General features: G+C 34.1%; 1 protein-coding gene across 6 annotated transcripts in view; it reads left to right on the plus strand.

Annotated features, from left to right (window-relative positions):
• The window catches only part of ABCB7 (ATP binding cassette subfamily B member 7), a 103,613-nt gene that overhangs the window by 37,793 nt on the left and 43,752 nt on the right, over positions 1 to 22,068 (plus strand). For 2 of the 6 annotated variants that reach the window (XM_069462798.1, XM_069462803.1), the window contains exons 2-4: positions 9,425 to 9,505; positions 11,566 to 11,652; positions 20,906 to 21,025. In XM_069462798.1, the coding sequence (XP_069318899.1) occupies positions 9,425 to 9,505; positions 11,566 to 11,652; positions 20,906 to 21,025 (288 nt within the window). The remainder of the gene's footprint in view (positions 1 to 9,424; positions 9,506 to 11,565; positions 11,653 to 20,905; positions 21,026 to 22,068) is intronic. The other 4 variants (XM_069462799.1, XM_069462801.1, XM_069462802.1 and 1 more) reach the window with 4 other exon arrangements.

The raw sequence follows: 22,068 nt of genomic DNA on the forward strand, positions 1-22,068 counted from the left end.
AAAAAACTGATAGGTTTTTAGGGCTGAAATAGACCCGAGGAAAAATGAGAGGGAGCAAAATTCAGACTTTTTTTAATGTGTAAGTTTTGATAGGGGAGGATGGGTTTGCAGTGTCTTTTGAAAAAGTCCCCTTTTTCCATTTGAGGAGCTAATTCAGTTGTTTTGGGCAATAATAGTGTTATCAGAAATAAACAGTTGCATTCTATATCATGTCTGTTCAATTAGACCATGAGGAGATAATGGGATAATGGTTAGAAACCTTTCAGGCTTGAGTACCATTAGCAGTACTAAACTAACAATTAAAAAATAGGCAGAAGAAAAAGAAATCAATGAACATATAAAAAGAGAAAAACAAAAAAAGGGGAAGCAAGGAGATAAAGAGAAAACACCCACGTTGAGGAGAGTGGCAGGTTGCTATCAGAAATTGCCCAAAATGCCTGTGTTTACCTACCTCTATAGCAGAAATTAACTTTCAGCCTGCTAGAAGGATACTAGATACAGATAAGCTGAAAGGAATTTAAAATTTACAAAAACAAATATCTTCTTTAAAATACCTTTTCCATCTAGTGTTAAGCAGGAACTCATTAAGTATCATTTGTAAGTCCCAGAGTTGAGTTTGTGTTTACATCAATATTCTCTTTGTCTACAGCTCTGTTATAAGCAGATTATGTCTAGTATGTCCTACCAAAGGACCACCTGTTATCAGACTTTACTGGAATGCTTATAAAAGCAACCAATGTGTTTGGGATATGACCTGCATAGTGAGCCTTCTAGAATAATCCAAGTAAATGAAAATGCTATTTTGTATGAGTAGGGTAATTTTCCAGGTAATTTAGTCATCAGTGGCAATTTGACACATACATAAAAAGCAACAAACATAAACTAGCATTATAGAAAAATATAATGAAACAAAGTGGCAGGTCTATTACTAATTCATGTTGTCCAAGTATGGAACTGAGAGTTAAGAAATGTGCTTGAGGGTTCTCTTCCGAGCCCACATTAGTGAACATAAAGAGTAAGACTATTAAATTACCAAAAGTTGAAACTGTAGAGTAGTAGAAAATAAGTCCAATTCTACTTTCTTGACTTCTTTTACATTATCTCAGCATTCCAGCTGCAGTGTGAAATGTGTGATAGCGTCTCCATTCTATGCACAAACACAATAGGACTAGGAATCTTAGAAGTACTGAGAGATTCATACCAATTTTCTAAAGTTTTTAGGTTCTAATAAACCAGGCCAATGAAATAATTCACTATTAAATATGTCTAAAATGTTTCCTTGGTAAATTCACTCTTAATATGATAAAGCTCTCTTTATGCATTTGTCTCCTAATTTTATGATTTAAAAGGAGTTGGTTCTGAAGTTTTTTCTTAACTTTTAATATTCAGTCATTGGTTTTTATTGCCCTGAATTTGGCAAATGCTTTGTAATTCTTTGTTACTCTATTAATAAGCAGCGTGAAATCTCACACTACTTAATTAAAACTTATGAAGCAATGCCTAAGTTTCATGATGACAACAATGTTATGACAAATGAGCTTCTTATGTGAATGGGAACAAGGAAACTTATTTCACAGAAGTTGCCTGAACAGACATAAAAAGCTCTATGAAGAGTTTTTATGCTGTCTGCTAAATAGGCCTTGCTGCTGGTATTATGTCCCCAGAGATGTGAAATTTTGGTAGATAAAAGGAAAACTGTTTGAGGAAGAAGGAAGTTCTGTGCATGTTTTTTGTGATGGTGGTTGTGGAGATTTTTTGGTGGGGATGCTTTCTTTTGCCATGTCATTCTCAAAATCCTTGGAGGTTGAAGGGATTTTAGAAATTATCTAGAGGCAGGGGTCAGCAGTCTATGGCCCTTGGGCCAAATGCAGCATGCCACCTGTTTTTGCAAGGCTTCTGTGCTGAGGACTTATTAAAATCCTTTTTAATGTCTGAGAAAATAAAAGGAATAATATTTTGTGATAGATGACAATTATATGAAATTAAAATTTCATTGTCCATAAATAAAGTGTTATTGGAACACTGCCAGTCTCATTATTTACATGTAATCTATGGCTGTTTTCATGCAACAATGACAGAGTTGAGTAGTTGTGACAGAAACTATGTGCCTGCAAACTCAAAAATATTTACTTTCTGAAAAAAGGAACTGAACGAAACGATGCCATTTACCATAGTATCAAAAAGAATAAAATACTTAGGAATGAATTTAACTGAGGAGGTGAAAGATATGTATACTTAAAACTGTAAAACATTGATGAAAGAAATTGAAGAAGACAAATAAATGGAAAGATATCCCATCTTCATGGGTTGGAAGAATTAATATTATCAAAATTTCCGAACTTCCCAAAACAATAGCAGATTCGACACAATCTCTATCAAAATTCCAGTGGCATTTTTCACAGCAATAGAAAATATGACAATAAAATTTATTCAAATCACAAAAGACCCCAAATAGCCAAAGCAATCTGGACAAAGAGGAATAAGCTCAGAGGCATCACACTTCCTAATTTCAAATTATATTACAAAACTGTAGTAATTAAAACAGTATGGTGATAACATAAAACCAATGGAACAGATGATAACATAGACCAATGGAACAGAATGTAGAGCCCAGAAACAAACCCACACATATACTGTCAACTAATCGTCCACATGGGCACCAAGAATACAAAATGTGGAAAGGATAGTCTGTCTCTTCAATAAATCATGTTGGGAAAACTGGATATCCACATGCAAAAGAATGAAACTAGACCCTTATACCATACATAAAAATCAACTTGAAATGGATAAAAGACTTAAACATAAGACCTGAAGCCATAAAAGTAGAAGAAAACATAGGGGAACGGCTCCTTGACATTAGCCTTGGCAATGATTTTTTGGATGTGACACCAAAAGTTCAGGCAACAAAAGCAAAAATAAGGAAGTGGAACTATATCAAACTAAAAAGCAGAAGGCACAGCTGAGGAAACAGTTGACAAAATGATAAGGCAACCTATTGATTGGGAGTAAATATTTGCAAGCCATATATCTTTTATGGGGCCCTAAGGCAATCACAGCAACAACAAAAATAAATAAATGGGACCTGATTAAATTAAAAAGCTTCTGCACAGCCAAAGAAACAGTCATGAGAGTAAACAGACAACCTACAGAGTGGGAAAAAATTTTCGCATACTACACATCAGATAAAGGACTGATAACAAGAATCTATTTAGAACTCAGGAAAATCAGTAAGAAAAAATCGAACAACCCTATCAAGAAGTGGGCAAAGGACATGAATAGAAATTTTTCAAAAGAAGATATAAAAATGGCTAACAAACATATGAAAAGATGTTCAACATCTCTAATCATCAGGGAAATGCAAATCAAAACCACAGTGAGATATCACTTAACTCCAATGTGAATGGCCTTTATCAAAAAGTCCCAAAACAATACATGTTGGTGTGGATGCGGAGAGACAGGGACACTCATACACTGCTGGTGGGACTGTAAACTAGTGCAACCCCTGTGGAAAGCAATATGGAGATACCTTAAACAGATTCAAGTAGACCTACCATTCGATCCAGCAATCCCATTATTGGGCATCTTCCCAGAAGAACAAAAGTCATTCTATAAAAAAAGACACCTGTACCCGAATGTTTATAGCAGCACAATTCACAATTGCAAAGATGTGGAAACAACCCAAAATGCCCATCAACTCATGAATGGATTAGCAAAGTGTGGTATATGTATACCATGGAATATTACTCAGCTATAAGAAATAACGGTGATATGGCATCTTTTTGGTTCTCCTGGAGAGAGTTGGAACCCATTGTATTAAGTGAAGTATCCCAAGAATGGAAAAATAAGCACCACATGTACTCACCATGAAATTGGTTTCACTGATCAATGCCTAAGTGCACATTTGGGAATAACACCGATCGGGTATCAGACAGAGGTGGGGGCTGGGGGGGAAGGGATGGGTGTATACCTACATGATGAGTGCGATGCGCACTGTCTAGGGAATGGACATGCTTGAAGTTCTGACTCGGGGGGATGGGTGCATACCTACGTGATGAGTGCGATGTGCACTGTCTAGGGAATGGACACATTTGAAGCTCAGACTCAGGGGTTGGGGGGGCACGGGCAATATATATAACCTGAACTTTTGTACCCCCATAATAAGCTGAAATAAAAAAAAAACTCTACAAAAAAAATATATCCAAAATATATAAGGAACTAACACAGCTCAATAGCAAAAAACCCAAATAACCTGATTTTAAAATAAGCAAAGGACTAGAATACACATTTTTTCAAAGAAGACATAGAAATGGCTGACAGGTATCCGAAAAGGTGCTTAACATCACTAATTATCAGGGAAATGCAAATGAAAACCATAATGAAATACCACCTCATACCTGTTATGATGGCTTTTATGAAAAATATGAGAGATAACAGGTGTTGGTGAGGGTGTGGTGAAAAGGGAACCCTTGTACACTGTTGGTGGGAATCTAGATTGGTGTAGCCATTATGGAAAACAGTATGGAGGTTCCTCAAAAAATTAAAAATAAAACTATCATATGATCCAGTAATCCTTCTACTGATTATATACCCAAAGGAAATGAAATCAGCATGTCAAAGAGATATCTGCATCCCCATGTTCATTGCAGCATTATTCACAATAGCTAAGATGGGAAATAACTAAAGTATCTGTAGATGGATGAATGAATAAAGAAATGGTGGTGTATATATAAACAGTAGAATATTATTCATCCTTAAAAAAAGAAGGAAATCCTGCCATTTATGACACCATGAATGAACCTTGAGGACATTATACTAAGTGAAATAAGCCAGGCATAGACCAATGTAGCATAATCTCACTCATGTGTAAGTCATCTAGGTTGAATACATAGAAGCAGAGTGGAATATCAGTTACCAGGGATGGGAAAGTGGGGCAAATGGGAAGACATTGGTCAAAAGGTACAAAGTTGCAGTTATGTAGAATAAATAAGTCTAGAGATCTAATGTACGGTGTGATGACTATAGTTAATAATAATATATTGTATGCTGGAAAATTGCTAAGGAGATTTCAGGTGCTCTCACCATACACAAAAATAACTGTGAGGAAATGGATATGTTAATTTATTTGACTGAAGTAATCATTTCACTATGTGTATATATATACTAAAACATGTCCACCTTAATATATACAATAAAAAACAAGTACAGTCATGTGTTGCTTAACAATTGGGATACTTTCTGAGAAGTATGTCTTAACAATGGGGATACATTCTGAGAAAAACATCATTAGGCAGATTCCCCATTGTGCAACATCATAGAGTGTACTTACACAAGCCTATATATGGTATAGCCTACACACCTAGGCTATGTAGTATATATAGCCTATTGCTCCTAGGCAGCAAACCTGTACAGCATGTTACTGTACTGAGTATTGTAGGCAATTGTAACACAATGGTAAGTATTTGTGTATTTAAACATTTCTAAACATAGAAAAGGTACAGTAAAAATACAGTATTATAATCTTATGGAACCACCATCATGTATGTATGTAGTCCTTTGTTGAGAGAAATGTTATGCAGAGCATGACTGTAAATATAAAATATAATATATATTGTGATAAGTACTATTAGCAAAAATAATGTAGCATACTTGGGATAGAGAATGTAGGGTAATTGCTATTCTTATATATTATACTTTTATGTAATCTTCTTAAAGTTACCTTTACCTTTGTTAATAAGTATTCTTCTAAAAGAGAAAAAAAAATATTTACTATCTGATCTTTTACAGAAAAAAAAGTTTGCCAACCCCTGTTCTAGAGTCATCAAATTTTATAATGACAGAATTCAACCTGATGATTTTGTGGTCTAATAAATGACGACTCAGGTGAATTGAGCTATCTAAAATCCTTATGCTATGCTGCCATTTATCCATTCATTCAACAAGCATTTATTGAATACTTAACACAGCAAAGAAAATCCTTTATTCCCCCAACTTTCAGCTGAGAACTGTAATTACAAAATCTAGGAAGACAGCCTACCATTTCTTTCCTGCTTTTCCTCCCTTTTCCTCTCACTTTCCCTATACCCCCACCCCTGGTTTCTAGGCAGGTGGGAAGAAAACCAAGTTTTATGTCAGACTTACACTTTTAAAGAAGGTTAAATGTAGTTTAAAATCACAGCAGTTTCTCTTTAAGAATGTATTGAGAGCTTAATTTTATTAATAAATATTTTAAGTTTTGATCACAGATGATTAATGATCAGATGATAACAATATTCACACATGACTGATACTGTTAAGCATTACATGCATCAGGGATAGATAGTTGTAAACTTAGTTTTGTTTCTGAAGCTTCAGGAATGCAGAATATATAATTGACTCCAAAATTCCTGATGGGTTGACAATTTATAAATTGGTTTTTAATCTCTTTTTATTATTAGGTAATTCTTCAAGTGTCATAAACACTGAGCATAAATTGAATTATGAACGTTAACTATTATAAAAAAGGATGCAATCATTAGTAACCACTAAAAAAAATTTATTAATAGATTATTTTTGGTAAAGGTTGAATTTTTACCTTAAATGAAGAATGCAATTGTAACATGAATAGGTTTCCAAGTTTATTAACTTCTTCACGTGAGTCTTGGTTTCATTTACATGGAAGTAGCTCTGTCTGCTAGATCGATGGTTTTAGTGTTGATATTCATTTTATAAATACTTATCAAATGTCTACACAGAACAAAGCATTATGCCCATGCAACTGTTTTTTGAGGATTAATATGTTTAATGATTAGTGGATGAATAGTGTTGATCTAAATGAGAGCATACATTATTATGTTTGGAGGTCATGGACTTTTTAATTTTCAGGTTCTTTCAGAGCTTCTTGTTTTTTTAGGTGAAATAAACACAACCCTCTAGTGTAAACATTTTAACTTACCTGCCTCCTAAAATGGACTGGCAGACTGTCATTTTCAGTATACTGGATTTACTTGGTATCTGTGCATATAAGTTATGTATATTATCTTCAGTAGTACATGGTTTATTGTTATGTATGTCTTTGGAGGGATGGTGTTATAAATAAATTCAGATGCTAGATTTATTGAAGAAATAAATTATAATCAATTAAGTTTTTAAAAATTTAGTTAATAACAGCAGCCTTTTCATTTCATTGTATAAAAATCATAGAATTTCAGAGTTGGAATAGATCTTAGAGGGCATCTAATCTAACCCTCTAATTTTCAAATCAAGTTTCACAGAATTAATCATTTTTCTCCTATAGCCCTCCTCAATTTGTAAGTGGTAGATGTTTTGCTATAAACCCTTCCCTCAGGGTTCTCAAAGTAGGGTAGTATCTAATTTATAAATGAATTATGTTTCAGAAATATTTTTAAGTCTGTTGTTTGAAACTCAGAGCATTTTTCCATAGGGACAATATTATATTTAATAAATAGTGCTAGGGTTTCAAGGCGAGTCCTCAAAAGGTGTTAATCCATTATGTAACTGAAATTTTTATCTTTGCAATGAGAGGTGTTTTAAATAATCAGTGCTGGTTATCTCTGGGCAACAGGGAGGTGGTGACATTGTAGAAGAGTATGTCAAGGGCTCTCTTTTTTATCTGTAATGTCTTAGGTTTGGTAGTGCTTATACATGTGTTCATTATATTGTTTTCTGAAATTTATATGCCTGAAATATTTGATAATTTTAACAATGCTGTTTTATTGCTAGAAGTTCAGTTTGAATATGAACATTTAAAATTTTTTACCTTAAATACTGATGCTTAAGGATAAAATGGTTTGATTAGAGAGGGATAAAGAGGTAGCTGGAAATTCTGAAGGGGACTTATGTGTACTTTCAAGGGCTTGGATTTGATGGTAGTTGTCATTATTTTGCACAATATCACTTCAGAATGTATGTTTTTGCTGTTAAGTGTATCACCAATATCAATCTTTTATCTAGTGGCCATGTAATAGGCATGGTTTTGAGAGAGAAGAAAGAAAAGAAAGTGGATAGTCCTTTACTCGAGATAACTGGGCAAGATGTGAAAGGCAAAGAAGATTACATTGCATGTGCATGTGCAAACGTGAGCAAGATCTTGTTTGATTTGCAGTTACTTGAATTAGGAGTTTCTGAAAAACATGAAAATGGAGTAAAGCTCGTAGAAGGTCTGAATATATGGAGAAAGGCAGGAGGGAAAACAGCGGAGTTAAGTACCAGAAGGGTATCATTTACAGTACATGGCTTGGTTACTATGGCGAAAAGATTGGAGGGTACATGGTACAGTATAGGAGCTTGGGTTCAGCAAGAAAGTGTGCAAACAGCTGTTGGTATTTTTGAAATTGTCATAGTTCAAGGAATGCCTTATATGTTTATAAATATACATAAGCAGAAATCAACTATTGTTTATTACATTCTAGAAAACAAATGAACTAATTTTCTCAGTAGTTTGGTTACGTTTTTGTGTATAGAGGTTGGCTTTTGGTTGATTTGGTTTTTGGCAATTTTACAGTGTACAACATTGATTTTTATATTTAGACATTAGTCCAACTGTACATTTACAACTTACTTACAGCTTAGGGAAGGCCTAAGTATTTCTTTCTTGTCTATTGGGAGAGACTTGACCTAAGAAGCAAATTTTTCCTCACTAAATGATGGTGCATTTCAGAAAGATGTGTGTCCATTTTACAGATGTGTGTGTGGTATTACCATGAAGAGGTTCTTATTCTGCCTTCTTTCAGCTCCATTTTTGGAGCATTATGAGAAAAAATACTGCCCCAGGGAAACTTTGTTTAGAGTCTATTAGCTAGTTACATAGAAATGTTTGTCAAAACTGATCTTGTGACCAGTATAAATTTGGCATTCACATTAAGACGAAAGAGAGAACAGACACAAGGCAGGGCATAATAAAATGCAGTGAAGGGAGTTAGAAAAAAAGAGGAGTATTTGGAAAGAGCATAAAAACCATTTAAGAAAGAAATGGGGTTGAAGACTTTGGGGGCTTTAAGAAACAAAGACTATTAAAAAATGGAAAAAAGAAAAGAAACAGAAACCTAGAGAGAAAGGGGCTGAAAAGAAAATATAATTTGACATTGTGGGGGGTGGCAAACCACTTTATTGAGGGAATTGGGGGCAGGGAGCACAAAAGTGCATAGGACAATGAGATCCAGTGTCTTCAGCCAGATCGGGACCTCACCTCCGAGGCTGTGCAGTCACAGAAACCAAATTTGACATTTTAAATGAGTAATATAATTTGCTTTATACCTGAACCCCAAATTTTATGTTTTGAAATCTTTTGGGGCATGTGTTAAAAGCATAACCATCTCTCTAACACTAGCTATGGTTTTAATTTTATATATGTTTATGAACAAAGGAAATAACCTTTGAATATTAACTGTCTACTCTGAAACTCCTCCCCTCCTTTCCTTCTCTTCAGCAGATCCCAGAGTCATTAAGAAATACTGCATGGCAGAGAGTGAGAAAATGCAATTCAAGACAATTATTAGATGCTGCCAAGGTAAGATTAAGCAAACACTTTTATATAGAGCTAGGAAAAACGTACAAGCCCTTGGAGCATTTCCCAATTTATACTACATATTTTACATTTCCCAAATAATTTCTCTTTTCATGTTTTTCTGAATACTGGCAAGATGAATAAGAAGGTATGTTTCTGCTAGAAATGCAGAGAGAAGTCTTGATATTTTTCTACCCCTGGAGAAATCTATCTGAATCTCTTGAGATCAGTGCCAACTAGAGTAACATTTTCAGAAAGCTTTTATAAATGTAATGGCAGCATGTTGACACTTAAATTTATCCTGCTAATTTATATCTGATATATGAAATGCTATAAGTTTTTCAAGTGAGTGAAGTTTCTTTACCTTAGAAGATATTCAGATAGCAGAATACCAAGGGGGATTCTAAGCTTATTAGAGCCCATGAGGTAAGCGATGCTGAGTTTATATGTTGATGAGGGTTATTTTTTGTTGCTAATATAAATGAAAGACATCTTTAAAAATTCCTAGTGCTTTAAAATGAGACATGTAAATCTCCGTGATAGAAAAAGACTAGAAAATTAGAAGACGGTCTAAATCCTGGATACTTCCTTTATTTATTTTCTTTCTGATTAATAATTATTTGCCATTAAGGCACAAGGCATTGTTCTAATTTATGCAGAGACTGTAGAAATGAATTTTATTTTCCTTCTTAAATTAAAGTTTTAAGGGGAAACTGTACTTAATATTCTCATTGTCCATGCATGACACCACTAAATTTATTATATTTTAGTCTTTTGCTTTGTTGAAGACCTCATTACCTCATGATGTATTCACTAGACCCCTTAATAAAATTTGTTGCTTAGTCTTTTAGAGGAAAAAATGTCACAAAGAGACATTGTCAGACAAACAATTACCTTTTGATGTTTTCCTTTTACAAAATGCTTTAACATTGTTGATCCAAAAATCAATAACCCATTTATGGCAGTTACTTTTTGTGTCTCAAATAGTGAGAGCAAGAAGGCACTTTTGCTTTTTGTAATTCCATTTTCACAGCTTGACCCAGAGTTGATACTGTTATGCTATGTATGATGTTGATACACGTTTGTGTTTGTAAAGAACTGTGTCCTTGTTCGTTAATTATTGATTATTATGGCTACCGACTGAAAAAATGTCTTTAAATCCATGTACTTCATTAAGTATTTTTAATTGTGAAAACACTTTCAATATTAGCAAGCCTAAATTTTGAGCCTAATCTTTACTATCTTGTTGAATATTATATTTTCTCAAGTGATTTTATATTTTTCTAAGCAGTAATCTTAAAGCTTTTTAAAAATTTTATAATAGGTAAGATGTTTGCATATTTTAAAGGCTAGTTAGATTTATAGATAGCTTTATTTTATAAGTGAATCCAATAAGCATTGAAACCTACCTTGCTCATGTGTAAGACACTGTGGTATGTGCCATGGGAGATACAAAGACAAAAGATGCTGTCCCTAATCTTAAAAACTTTACCTTGTAATAGGAAAGACAAAGCATGTATGCAAATGACTACAGGATAAGACAGACTATGAAGTATTAAAAATACTTTGTTTCTGAATGTATAATTTGAGCTAGACTAATAAGAAGACTCAGTTGTGTAAAATCAACTGTATTAACTATAAAACAAAAATGTACACACAAGGAAAGCAAGTGAGATATAAATTAACTGTATAATATACTTTCTTGCCAATAATAGAATAACAGATTATCAGCACTATAGTAGTGAATGACATCAAGAAAGCCCGTATAAGTCAAGTAGAAGTATAGTACAGTGTTTAAACATTAGTAATGTTTAATTAATGTTTAAACATTAATTTTAAAAGATATTTAGAGAAAGTGACTTCTGTATGAGTATTTGTTATATCTTAATAATCCTTGTATAAATTTAGCTATAAGCTAATTCTGATGGTGTTTAGCCAAGCTAAATGCTATGTTTCTGAATTTGTTTTGAGGACATTCATTAGATTAGACTATCTAAGCCAGATTTTTAAACATCTTAAATTTTGTAATAGCTAATGAACTGTTTGGTATCATCTTCAACTAGACTCTCCAGGCATGGCCACTGATAGAAAAGAGGACATGTTGGCATGGTCACGCAGGAGGAGGGCTCCATACAGACCCAAAAGAAGGGGTAAGAGCCAATAACAAGTAACTGGAAATTCTTGTTGATGATTGTGCTTGCATGAAAGATACATGTATTTAAGATGATCATATTATAGAATATTTTGATTGACTCATCTAGCTGCATGTTCTTTAATGCAAAACCATATGAATTTACCATGGTTACATAGATGATATTTTGTCAGGCTTAAAACAAACAAAAATTCATGATTGACTAAACCAGAAGATATTTATCAACCCAAATGCTTTAGTTCTTTAAAGTAGCATTGATTGAGGTTATTTATCATGTAATCTAGCCTTATCAATAAGTAGGTAAATTAGATGTAGCACTTGCAAGTAATTTGTGTGTGTACTCAAAGGTTAATGTTCCCCCTTCTCTACACTTAGATAGAAGGATACTAGAATATCCCCTAGCTTCATGGTAAATTCTGTATATACCTGATCCATCTAATTATCCATATTCTTTATCATTATCATTATTATTATCATTGTGCAGGGATGCTAAGCAGTAGGGCCACTGAAATAAAAAGATTTAATTGCACTACACTTTTTCTAAGTGAGTGAAAATGTCATTGAAGTACTGATATACATACAGTTCTCTGTCCGGCCCTTTCTCTCTGAGCTTGCCTTTATTTTCTTCCTCTGACCTAATCAGTATATAAATATGGTGTCTCTGGGTAGAAATTATATTTTCATGATTGGTAGTCAAGTGAACAAATTTTTATGTAAAAGTACTCTTTAAATTGTAGAGAGATAAATAACTATTAGTTATTTTATTGGTAGGAAGTGATTGGCAAGAAAAACTTTTCAATGCTTTTTCCCGTCTCTTTCCTAGATTCCCAGTGTAGCTCTTTTCTTTCATAGAACTCAAAACACTTCACATTCATGTTTCTGTCCCATTTTTATGTTACTGTCCTTCATGATTATCTTTAGAAACAGCAAAGTATCATCATAAAGTAGAATTTTAAAAATTAAGCAAATGATGAGATTTCTTTATCTATGCATTATTAGTCTTTGATGTGCTATTTGACAGTTTTCAGGATCATTTGTCATCAAGGCCTTTTAAGGATAGTTGCTAATAATGCTCTAAACACAACCAAAAATATGTTGACTAATAAAGGAGGAGCAGTCAATTCTCTTAGGCTCAAGCAATATAAACTTGAAGATAGTTTCTTTTCTTCTCTAACAAAATAGAACAAAGCAAAGCTCATCATAATGCTTTATATTTGGTCTTTACTTCTTTATTCTTTTTCCCCTGTCATCTTTATATTACGTTAGCCTTGTTAGCTAAATAGAATCATAGAATAATAGAGCTTGGAGACTGTATCAGAAAAAAAGAGAGCATGAAGTTGTAGTTAAGAGCCTGAGCTCTGGTGCCAGACTGCCTATATTTGAATTGTGGCTCCATCACTTCCTAGTGGAATGAACTTGAACAAGTTACTTAATCTTTTTGCGCTTCAGTTTCTTTATCTGTAAAATGAGGGTGATAATAATACTGAAGGGAATTTAAATTACTTACTTCTGTACACCATGTTAAAGCTCTTAAATAGTGCCTAGCACATAAAAAATGCTCAATAAATATTAGCTACTATTGTTAAAATGTGAGATTGTAAGGCCTGTCTTCTGCTGTAATTTATTCATTTAAGAAGTATGTACTGAATACCTGCTTTCTGCTAAACTCTGTGCTAAGTACTGAAGATAAAATAGTGAACAAGACCAAGTCCCTGCTGTCTAGAAACTTAGTTTAAATGACAGAATATCTAAACTGCCACAAAGAAGTTCTATCACTCTGACAAATAATAGATATTACCTTATAACCAGCCGAACTCTCTATTGCTTTACTATTTATTTAGTTAGTTAGTTAGAGGCAGGGTCTCACTATATTGCCCAAGCTGGTCTTGAACTCCTAAGACTCAAGCAATTCTCCCTCCTCAGCCTCCCAGGTAGCTGGGACTATAGGTACGTGCCACCACACCAGGCTTTGTTTTACTTTTTATTCATTTGCACTTGTATGTTCTTAACAACTATTAATTTAGCATTAATAATATTGCTCTGAATGTATTTAAAATATCTGTTTATCCAGTGTGGCTATCATAAAGGGTTTGTGAAAAAGGAATGGCAATTTCAGTATTTGAAAACTTCTGTTTTAAAAAGATGAACTAAGGAATTATTTTTTTTATAATAGAATCTTCAGATTTTTGTAGGGATTTTGGAGCTTTACTCCCATATTTACATTTTTATTTATATGCTGCTTTTGAAGAAGCATCTGTTACTAAATTTAGTTAGTCCTGTGCTCCTAACAAGAACATGAATAATGCAGAACTTATTGAAAGGACTACTTCCCAGACTTTGCTTGACATACTCTTTTTTTTAATGTTAAAACACATTCTCATTGATTGGATACAGATAGAGCTAGTAGTTTTAGAAGAGAAATTAGTATTTACTAGAGCAGTCAGTGAGCTTTGTGTAAATCTTGATGTGATCAGAAGTGAAACAATTTAGAGTGTTAAAAATTGGAGGATTGGGGAGATAGTGAGATAATGAGTCTCTAGGCTTGTTAAAATGAGTGGACACTCAGACCAGTGGACAAGAATACCTGGATGACATGGGGTAGCTGTTTTCTAGCACTGATTTCATTTGATCTTCATTTGATTTTCTCAACTTGTCTTCCTTTTGGGATAGAAAATTCACTGACTGGCCAACGTGAATATCAGTCTCGTTGGTAGTTTTTTTTAAATTGTAAATTATTAAATGTACTGTTGGGTATAAATCCATCTCATGTGTAGCATAATCCATTTAAGAAAAGGGCCTAATCACCACTGTAATAAGCTTGTCATTGAAGTTTCAGACCAACAGAGCTTAGAAAACAAACCCTGACATATAGCGAAAGTAACAATAATTGCAAAGCCATTCCTGACAATTTTTTTCCTTTCCTGACAATTAATACATATTTTCCTCTCCTATCCAAAACTCACTATACTTATGTCCTCAACAATATGAGAAAAATTTTCTAGTTACCCTCTGGATTTTTCAGTTAGACATCTACTGAACTTCCTTGTCTTCTTTTGACCTAGCTTTTATCAAGACACTGTTATCGGCCGGGCGCGGTGGCTCACGCCTGTAATCCTAGCACTCTGGGAGGCCGAGGTGGGCGGATCGTTTGAGCTCAGGAGTTCGAGACCAGCCTGAGCAAGAGCGAGACCCCATCTCTACTAAAAATAGAAAGAAATTATATGGACAGCTAAAAATATATATAGAAAAAATTAGCCGGGCATGGTGGTGCATGCCTGTAGTCCCAGCTACTTGGGAGGCTGAGACAGGAGGATCGCTTGAGCTCAGGAGTTTGAGGTTGCTGTGAGCTAGGCTGACGCCACGGCACTCACTCTAGCCTGGGAAACAGAGTGAGACTCTGTCTCAAAAAAAAAAAAAAAAAAAGACACTGTTATCCCTAACAGTTTTGAAGTAGTGGTTTCAATTATTCCTTTAATTGCAATTGCTGGGTCAAGGAAACAGTTCTCTTCTCTGGGCAGTTTGCTTATCCTTGAAGTTGTGGGTACTTCCAAATTCTCTGCCAAACTGGTTCTTTAAGGAGAAAACATTTAGTCTATAGCCCATTATTTTTACAAAACTGAGAGCATTCCAAAATTTTTTTGTATATATTTTTTCTTCTTCACCACAAGTTTTGCCCCCAAGTAGTTTCTTTCTTAATCAATCCTTTGATTCTGTGAGTTAGTACATTTCTTGCTATTAGAATTTAGGAAATGTTTACAAGACCAGAATTCTTAGATAAATTAATTCCTCATCAGCTTAGAAAAAGATGATTCTGCTGTCTTTACCAAAAGATCATTTTCTTTTTTCTTACTCTTTCATTTTCTTATCAAAGCCCATTGGGCTTCACTCCCTTGAAAGGAATGAGATTCTGGTAGAAAAATTTGCTGTTGTTTCAGTGCTTAACAACCTTTTCTGGTGAGAAATATAAAGTTACCCACCTGAGGAGCAAAGCGTGTATTCAACTTATTAATATACAGTTATCTTTAATATCTGAAAATTCTACCAAATGAGCTGCTCCAGACGTTTTGATTTTTTTTATTCTTCTTATGCCCTGTCCACATGATTATTAGCAGTAGACATTTACTTATACTGCATTTGGCCACGAAGCACTACTTTTCTCCCTCAGATCATACTGTTGAATTGAGCACTGCTGTATATAATAGTATGATTAATGGCTTTCCAATCGTACCCTATTAAGTGAGTCATGTATTTCCACTTTTATTTATATATTTGTTTTTGGCCAATTGTGTTATGATTGTGTTGTTTCATCTTCCTGTGTACAAGTAGATGTTCCTTTCAATATTTCTTCTTACCTATCCCGCGTCATGAAGCTTATGAACCTATATATTAATACCAAATAAGTAAATACTTAAAAACTATCAAAAGTTGTGGTGATTTAGTAAATTAAGTATTGGGTATACTTCCAGGATATTAATAGGAATTTTTCTTCCCCAGTGCTTTAGGAGGCCGAGGCGGGAGAATTGCTTGAGGCAAGGAGTTCAAGACTAGCCTGGGCAACATAGCAAGACCCTGTCTCTAAAAAAAAAAAAATCCCGGCCGGGCGCGGTGGCTCACGCCTGTAATCCTAGCACTCTGGGAGGCCGAGGTGGGTGGATCGCTCGAGGTCAGGAGTTCGAGACCAGCCTGAGCAAGAGCGAGACCCCGTCTCTACTAAAAATAGAAAGAAATTATATGGACAACTAAAAATCTATATAGAAAAAATTAGCCGGGCATAGTGGTGCATGCCTGTAGTCCCAGCTACTCGGGAGGCTGAGGCAGTAGGATCGCTTAAGCCCAGGAGTTTGAGGTTGCTGTGAGCTAAGCTGACGCCACGGCACTCACTCTAGCCTGGGAAACAAAGTGAGACTCTGTCTCAACAAAAAAAAAAAAAAAAAAAAAAATCCCAGTATGGTAGCATGCTCCTGTAGTCTTAGCTACTTGGGAAGCTGAGGTGGGAGGATCGCCTAAGACTGGGAGTTCAAGGCTGCAGTGAGCTATGATCACACCACTGCACTCCAGCCTGGGTGACAGAGTGAGACTTTGTCTCTTAAAAAGAAAAAAAATTATCCTCATGTCTTTGAGAATAGATACATTAATTAATTAATTTAATAAGTATTTATTGAGCATTGTTTTTGATATCAGTGAAGTTTTTTTTTTTTTCCTGGTACCTGCTTTTTTCCTCTTGGACCACCTTGTTTTCAGTTACTTTACTCTTTAACAGCTCTCTGACATTTCTAAACTTTTTCTTTTAAACTAATTTATAGAGAAAAGTAAATACAATTTTATTACTATTCAAAGATCTTAGTAAGCCAATTTGAATTCCTTCTTTTGTTACCCTTGTGTTTTTTTTTCCCTGAATCTAATTGCTTTTCTTTAATTATGACTATCTAATTTCAATATATAGTTGAGACCTCTCTAAAACTTTTATTCCTCATACTAACACAGTACTGGCTTTACATTGTAATGGTGCTTAAAATGTCAGTTCTGTGTTCTAAGTTTGAAGCTATTTATAATAACTACAGCAAGGAGACCACGTTGTACAATGTTCTGTTAGCAGAGAAGGAAAGTAGATTTGCACTTACTTTTGCAGACCTTTTAATGCTATTTCTAGAGCATTCAATCTTAGCGTCTGTTGTCATAATATAGTCATCACAGTTATGTTTTTAAAATAACTTTTAAATTCTATTTACTGTGAAAATGATAAACAGAAGAGTTAAAGAATTTTATGCTTTCTGTTTATGTATAAAGGAGGCCTAAAGAAAAGCTGTTATGATGTTATCCATTAGTTACTTCAGGAATTTTGACCCTTGAGAAAGAATTTCAATTTCCTTAAATCATTGTTTGATTTTTTTTCCCCCATACACTATCACGTGATTACTCTTTCTACAGTGCTTTTTTAAATAACCCAATTCCTTGTCATCCTCCTTGACCATTTCCTACCCTTTAAGAACATAGTCTTAAAAGGGTATATATGCTCTTTGTATTATCTATGTATACCCTATTGAGTCAGGGAGAAAATGAATAGTTGATGTGAAGATGATGTCTAATTCAGTCTTAAGTTAGCGGTTGGTCTCTTTTCAGTCTTAGATAACCCTTTTGTCTTTCAGGACTACCACTGAGTGTCCAGTATGAATTAACTATGGTGGTTTTGAAAGGTGGTTATATTGTCTTTCAGAGTCTGTGTTGAGGCCACCAATTTTATTTTACTCTTGTGCAGCTGGAATAAGTTGGTTTCAAATTCTTTGAAAATGTGCCTCAGCCTCTGAAATGCCTCTTTGACGTGGCCTCCACTTTTTAAAAAATGTTATTTTTCAAACTTTATCTAAACTAACTGAAGTCATGTACTTTACAGCTTAATGGACTCATAATGCATGATTACGCAACTTCGGAACCCATTTTGCTAAATGAAGTGGTGACATTTTATGCACTATTAAGCCAACTAGAATAATTTTCTTGCTCTTAGCCATAACTTCTCTATGTCCTTATTGAAAAAATTCTGGGGTATGTTGTAGAAGGTTTTGATAGGAGACAGTGTTTCTAAAGATACGTGGAAATAGGACCTTTTTTCCATTATTCCATCAAGAAAATAAGACAGACAAAACTCGTGAAATGGGAAAGTGGTTGAAATGCCCCAGCTGGTGTTATAATGCATTAAATTATTTTGTAATAGTTCGATTGGGAAAGTGAATTTTAAAATTACTGCCTTACTCCCTTTTTAAAAACACCTTACCAGTCACAAGATCACGTGTAGGTGTGTGTATAAAATAAAGCATTAAGAACTATCCTTTTCAGCATTTCATAGTTTTGCTATCTTATGTATTTAAAGCAGCTTAGGAAGGTACTCCTTCTGTTTTCAGTACAATATCAGCAATTTTATTTCTGCTATTCCGTATGCAATAAAACTGCCTAGAAGACTAGAAAAATAGTTTGCTGGGCCCTAGGAGGATTAATCATAATATAAAACTAACCTGTATTATATAATGTACTGTCCTGGGTCTTATATGTTGACAATTTCCCCCACTTTTCTTGCTTTGCAAATCTGCTTGAAATTGTGTAACTTTCCACCTCTTGAATATATTTGAATTACGGAAAACACAAGCAAGCAAAAAGAAGAATATAAAAAATTATCGATGATTCCACCTATTCATAGCTATTAATGCTAACACTTTTGGGGATCTTGCTTTCCACATCCATTAGCATGCACATGTGAACTCATACATACCTCACATTTTTTTCCCACAAAAAATAATTTTTTTACTCTATTTTTTTTCATTTAACATGTTTCTGTGTCACTAGGTATATCTCTGGCTGTATTTTGTTATATGCATACATTCTGATTTATTTATGCTATTCCCCAATGTTGATCATTCAGGCTGTTTCCAATTTTGTTTCTATTAAAACAGCATGGACGTAAACATCCTTATACCTACTAATAAATTTTCATTCCTTTATTCAGTAAATATTCATTGACTACCTACTGTGTGTCAGCCACTATATTTGGTATTGGGTTACAACAGTGAGCACAAAACAGAGTTACTACTCACATGGAATTTAAATTCTAGCAGGAGACCAAATGTTAATCAAATAATTGTACTGCTGTATATATAGTTTATAACTGAAATGGATACTCTGAAGGAAAGGAGTACTGTTGTGTGAGAGAATACAGCAAAGGATCCTGACTGAGGGGTTAGGGAAAGCTTTATTGAGGAAGTGCTGCTTGACCTGGAAGTTAGTTTAAAGAGGTTGGGGGACTGGAGGGGGAGATGTTAGAGAGAGAGAGATTATTCTAGACAGAGTGAATACTATTGTGCAAAGGCCCTATTGCAGGAGGCATTACGGTATATTTGAAGAACTAAAAGAAAACCAGTGTGGCCTGAACACTGAAAGCTTTGGTATAAGACATGGAGTGACAAGTAGTCAGGGGCCAGGCTTAGCAGGGCCTTATAAGCCGTGTTATGGACTTTGGTCTTTGTCCCAAGAATGATAGGATGCTGCTTAAGGGTTTCAAGCTGGAAATGGTATCTGATTGCAGGGTGAACTTATTAAACAGAGAACAGAGTGGATACAGGGAGATCAGTTAGGTTGTTGCAGTGGTTTAAGTGAGAATTGATGATAGCTTGGGTTAGGTTGGTGGTTGGAAATGGAAAGAAATAGACTCAAGAGATTTTTAAGAGGTAAAATTGATTCAACTTGGAGCATATTTCTAAGTTTTTTTTTTTTTAGCATAAATTCCCAGAAGTGGAATTATTGAGACAAAAGGCAGAATTATTTTAAAAGCTTGTAATAGATATCAAATTTCTTTCTAGAAAGATTGTGTCAGTGTATTATACTGCCCGTTAGCAGTATATTAGAGTGCTCATTTCCATACTCCCTCACAAGCAATGAGCATTATCTTTTCGAGTCTTTTTTGTTTTATTACCTTTTCCAGAAATTGAGTTAATATTTTAATTTTTAAGTGGGAATTGTTTTGCCAACTATAATAATATAGTAGCTTTGGAATATATATGTATTGATCTCTTTATTTTGGTTTTAAAAAGTACGATTTTGATTCTTAATATTCTGCCTCTAAAGTTGAAACTAAAACAAAAGGATTTAATGAGAATGTTGCCTCAGGAGCATGGGAAAAAGAAAAATGTGAGATTGATTTAGGTCAGATTAAGCATGACTGTAAAATTGTGTTTTTGTTGAAAATGTTTAATAACCCAGACTCTGTTCGATATAGTTAATACCAAACCCCTACTTTCCTAAACAGAGTGTTGTAGCTCTGCACTACTATGAGTTTGGACTTAGGACTTCAAAATATTTTAAATAAAAATACTGAAAAATAGCCCAAAAGTATATAAAACTTTTTACTACAAAGATGGAAGTATGGAAATGTTTTTAAAGTTTTATGTAATGTTTTGATAGTTTAATAAATAAATGTATAGCGCCTGTCCCTTGTTACCACCAAATACCTTTTAGTAATATGAGGGTGGCTAAAACTGAAAATAAGAAATTTAAGAGAAATGAGTAGCTTTTTAAAAGTAATTGAAATAGTTTCTTTTTCTCCAAAATATTGTGACTTTGAAAGATACTGGCCTTAGATCCAGAATAAAAGTTGTGTTTGTAATGTTTTCATGTATTTCTCAAATATTTATATAACTGCATTATTGAAGTATGGTTACATTTGAAATAGCATATTATTCACTGCTTTGTTTTCTCTCTTTGAACAGTTAAAAGATGTTGATACTCGGAAAATCATAAAAGCAATGCTTTCTTACGTGTGGCCTAAAGACAGGCCAGATCTAAGAGCTAGAGTTGCCATTTCCTTGGGATTTTTGGGTGGTGCAAAGGTAAGAATAAGAGAAACTATACATTGTTGTGTTGTTATAACTAAGAAATACTACAACATTTTCTAGGCATGAATTCTGTACTGCTATAAACCACTTTGGGAGGAACATGGTCAATTTTTAGGACTCTCATTTAGTTTACATAATTATTTTATGCAGTCAGCAGAAATTACATGGCAATGCCCAATTTATCTCTGGATCAGACTTCTGAAAGCCTCAATTTAATGGAATTCACTCCTGAAGCCAGTGTAATATATAAGAACATTGGTTGTAACAAAGCATAAGCAACTTTATAAAAGAAGCTCCTCAGAGCCTCATTGGCTCCTTTTTGGTATATATTATTTCTGATAAGCTTGGTTCTCAGATCTTGGTAAATTGAAAATAACATAAAGGCATTTTAGGCACATTGATGGCCATAAGTGGTAAGCAGCAGCTTAATATCAAGGGAAAAATCAGAAAAACTAAAAAACAAACAAGCAAAAACCACCAGCCACAAAAGCTGGGCATTTTGGTACATTCAGTATAAGGGCCTTCTGCATTTCAGCAGCTTTCTCACTTTGTTATTGTACTATAAAGCAATATAATGATTGCCCTAAGTTTTCAAGAACAAAACCGTATTTTCAATTTGCTCAGATTTTAAAGTCAGGGAAGTATAGGTATAATGTAGTCATGATGAAGTCATTCTCTGGAGTCAGTCTGCCTGGGCTCTGCCACTTACTAATCTTGTAGCCCTGAGCAAGTTGCTTAGTCTCCATGCCTTAGTTTTCTGATTTGTAAATAGCATTTTTATAAGGATTAAACAAATTAACATATAAAAGGCTTAGAACAGTGCCTGGCAGGTAGTAAAATGCAATATAAGTATTAAAATAAAAATAAATAAATTTAGATTTCCAAAAATATAATTAAAAGTGTTTGCTTAAAACAAGTATAAATGAAATTTGGCTATAATTTGGTTACTTCTCTTACATAGAAGGATTAATATTTTGTTTTAGAACCCACTTCTTACCACTTATTTCATCCTTATACCGTATGTTCCCTTTTATTTA

Source organism: Eulemur rufifrons, chromosome 30 (assembly GCF_041146395.1).
Source record: "Eulemur rufifrons isolate Redbay chromosome 30, OSU_ERuf_1, whole genome shotgun sequence".
NCBI lineage: Eukaryota > Metazoa > Chordata > Mammalia > Primates > Lemuridae > Eulemur > Eulemur rufifrons.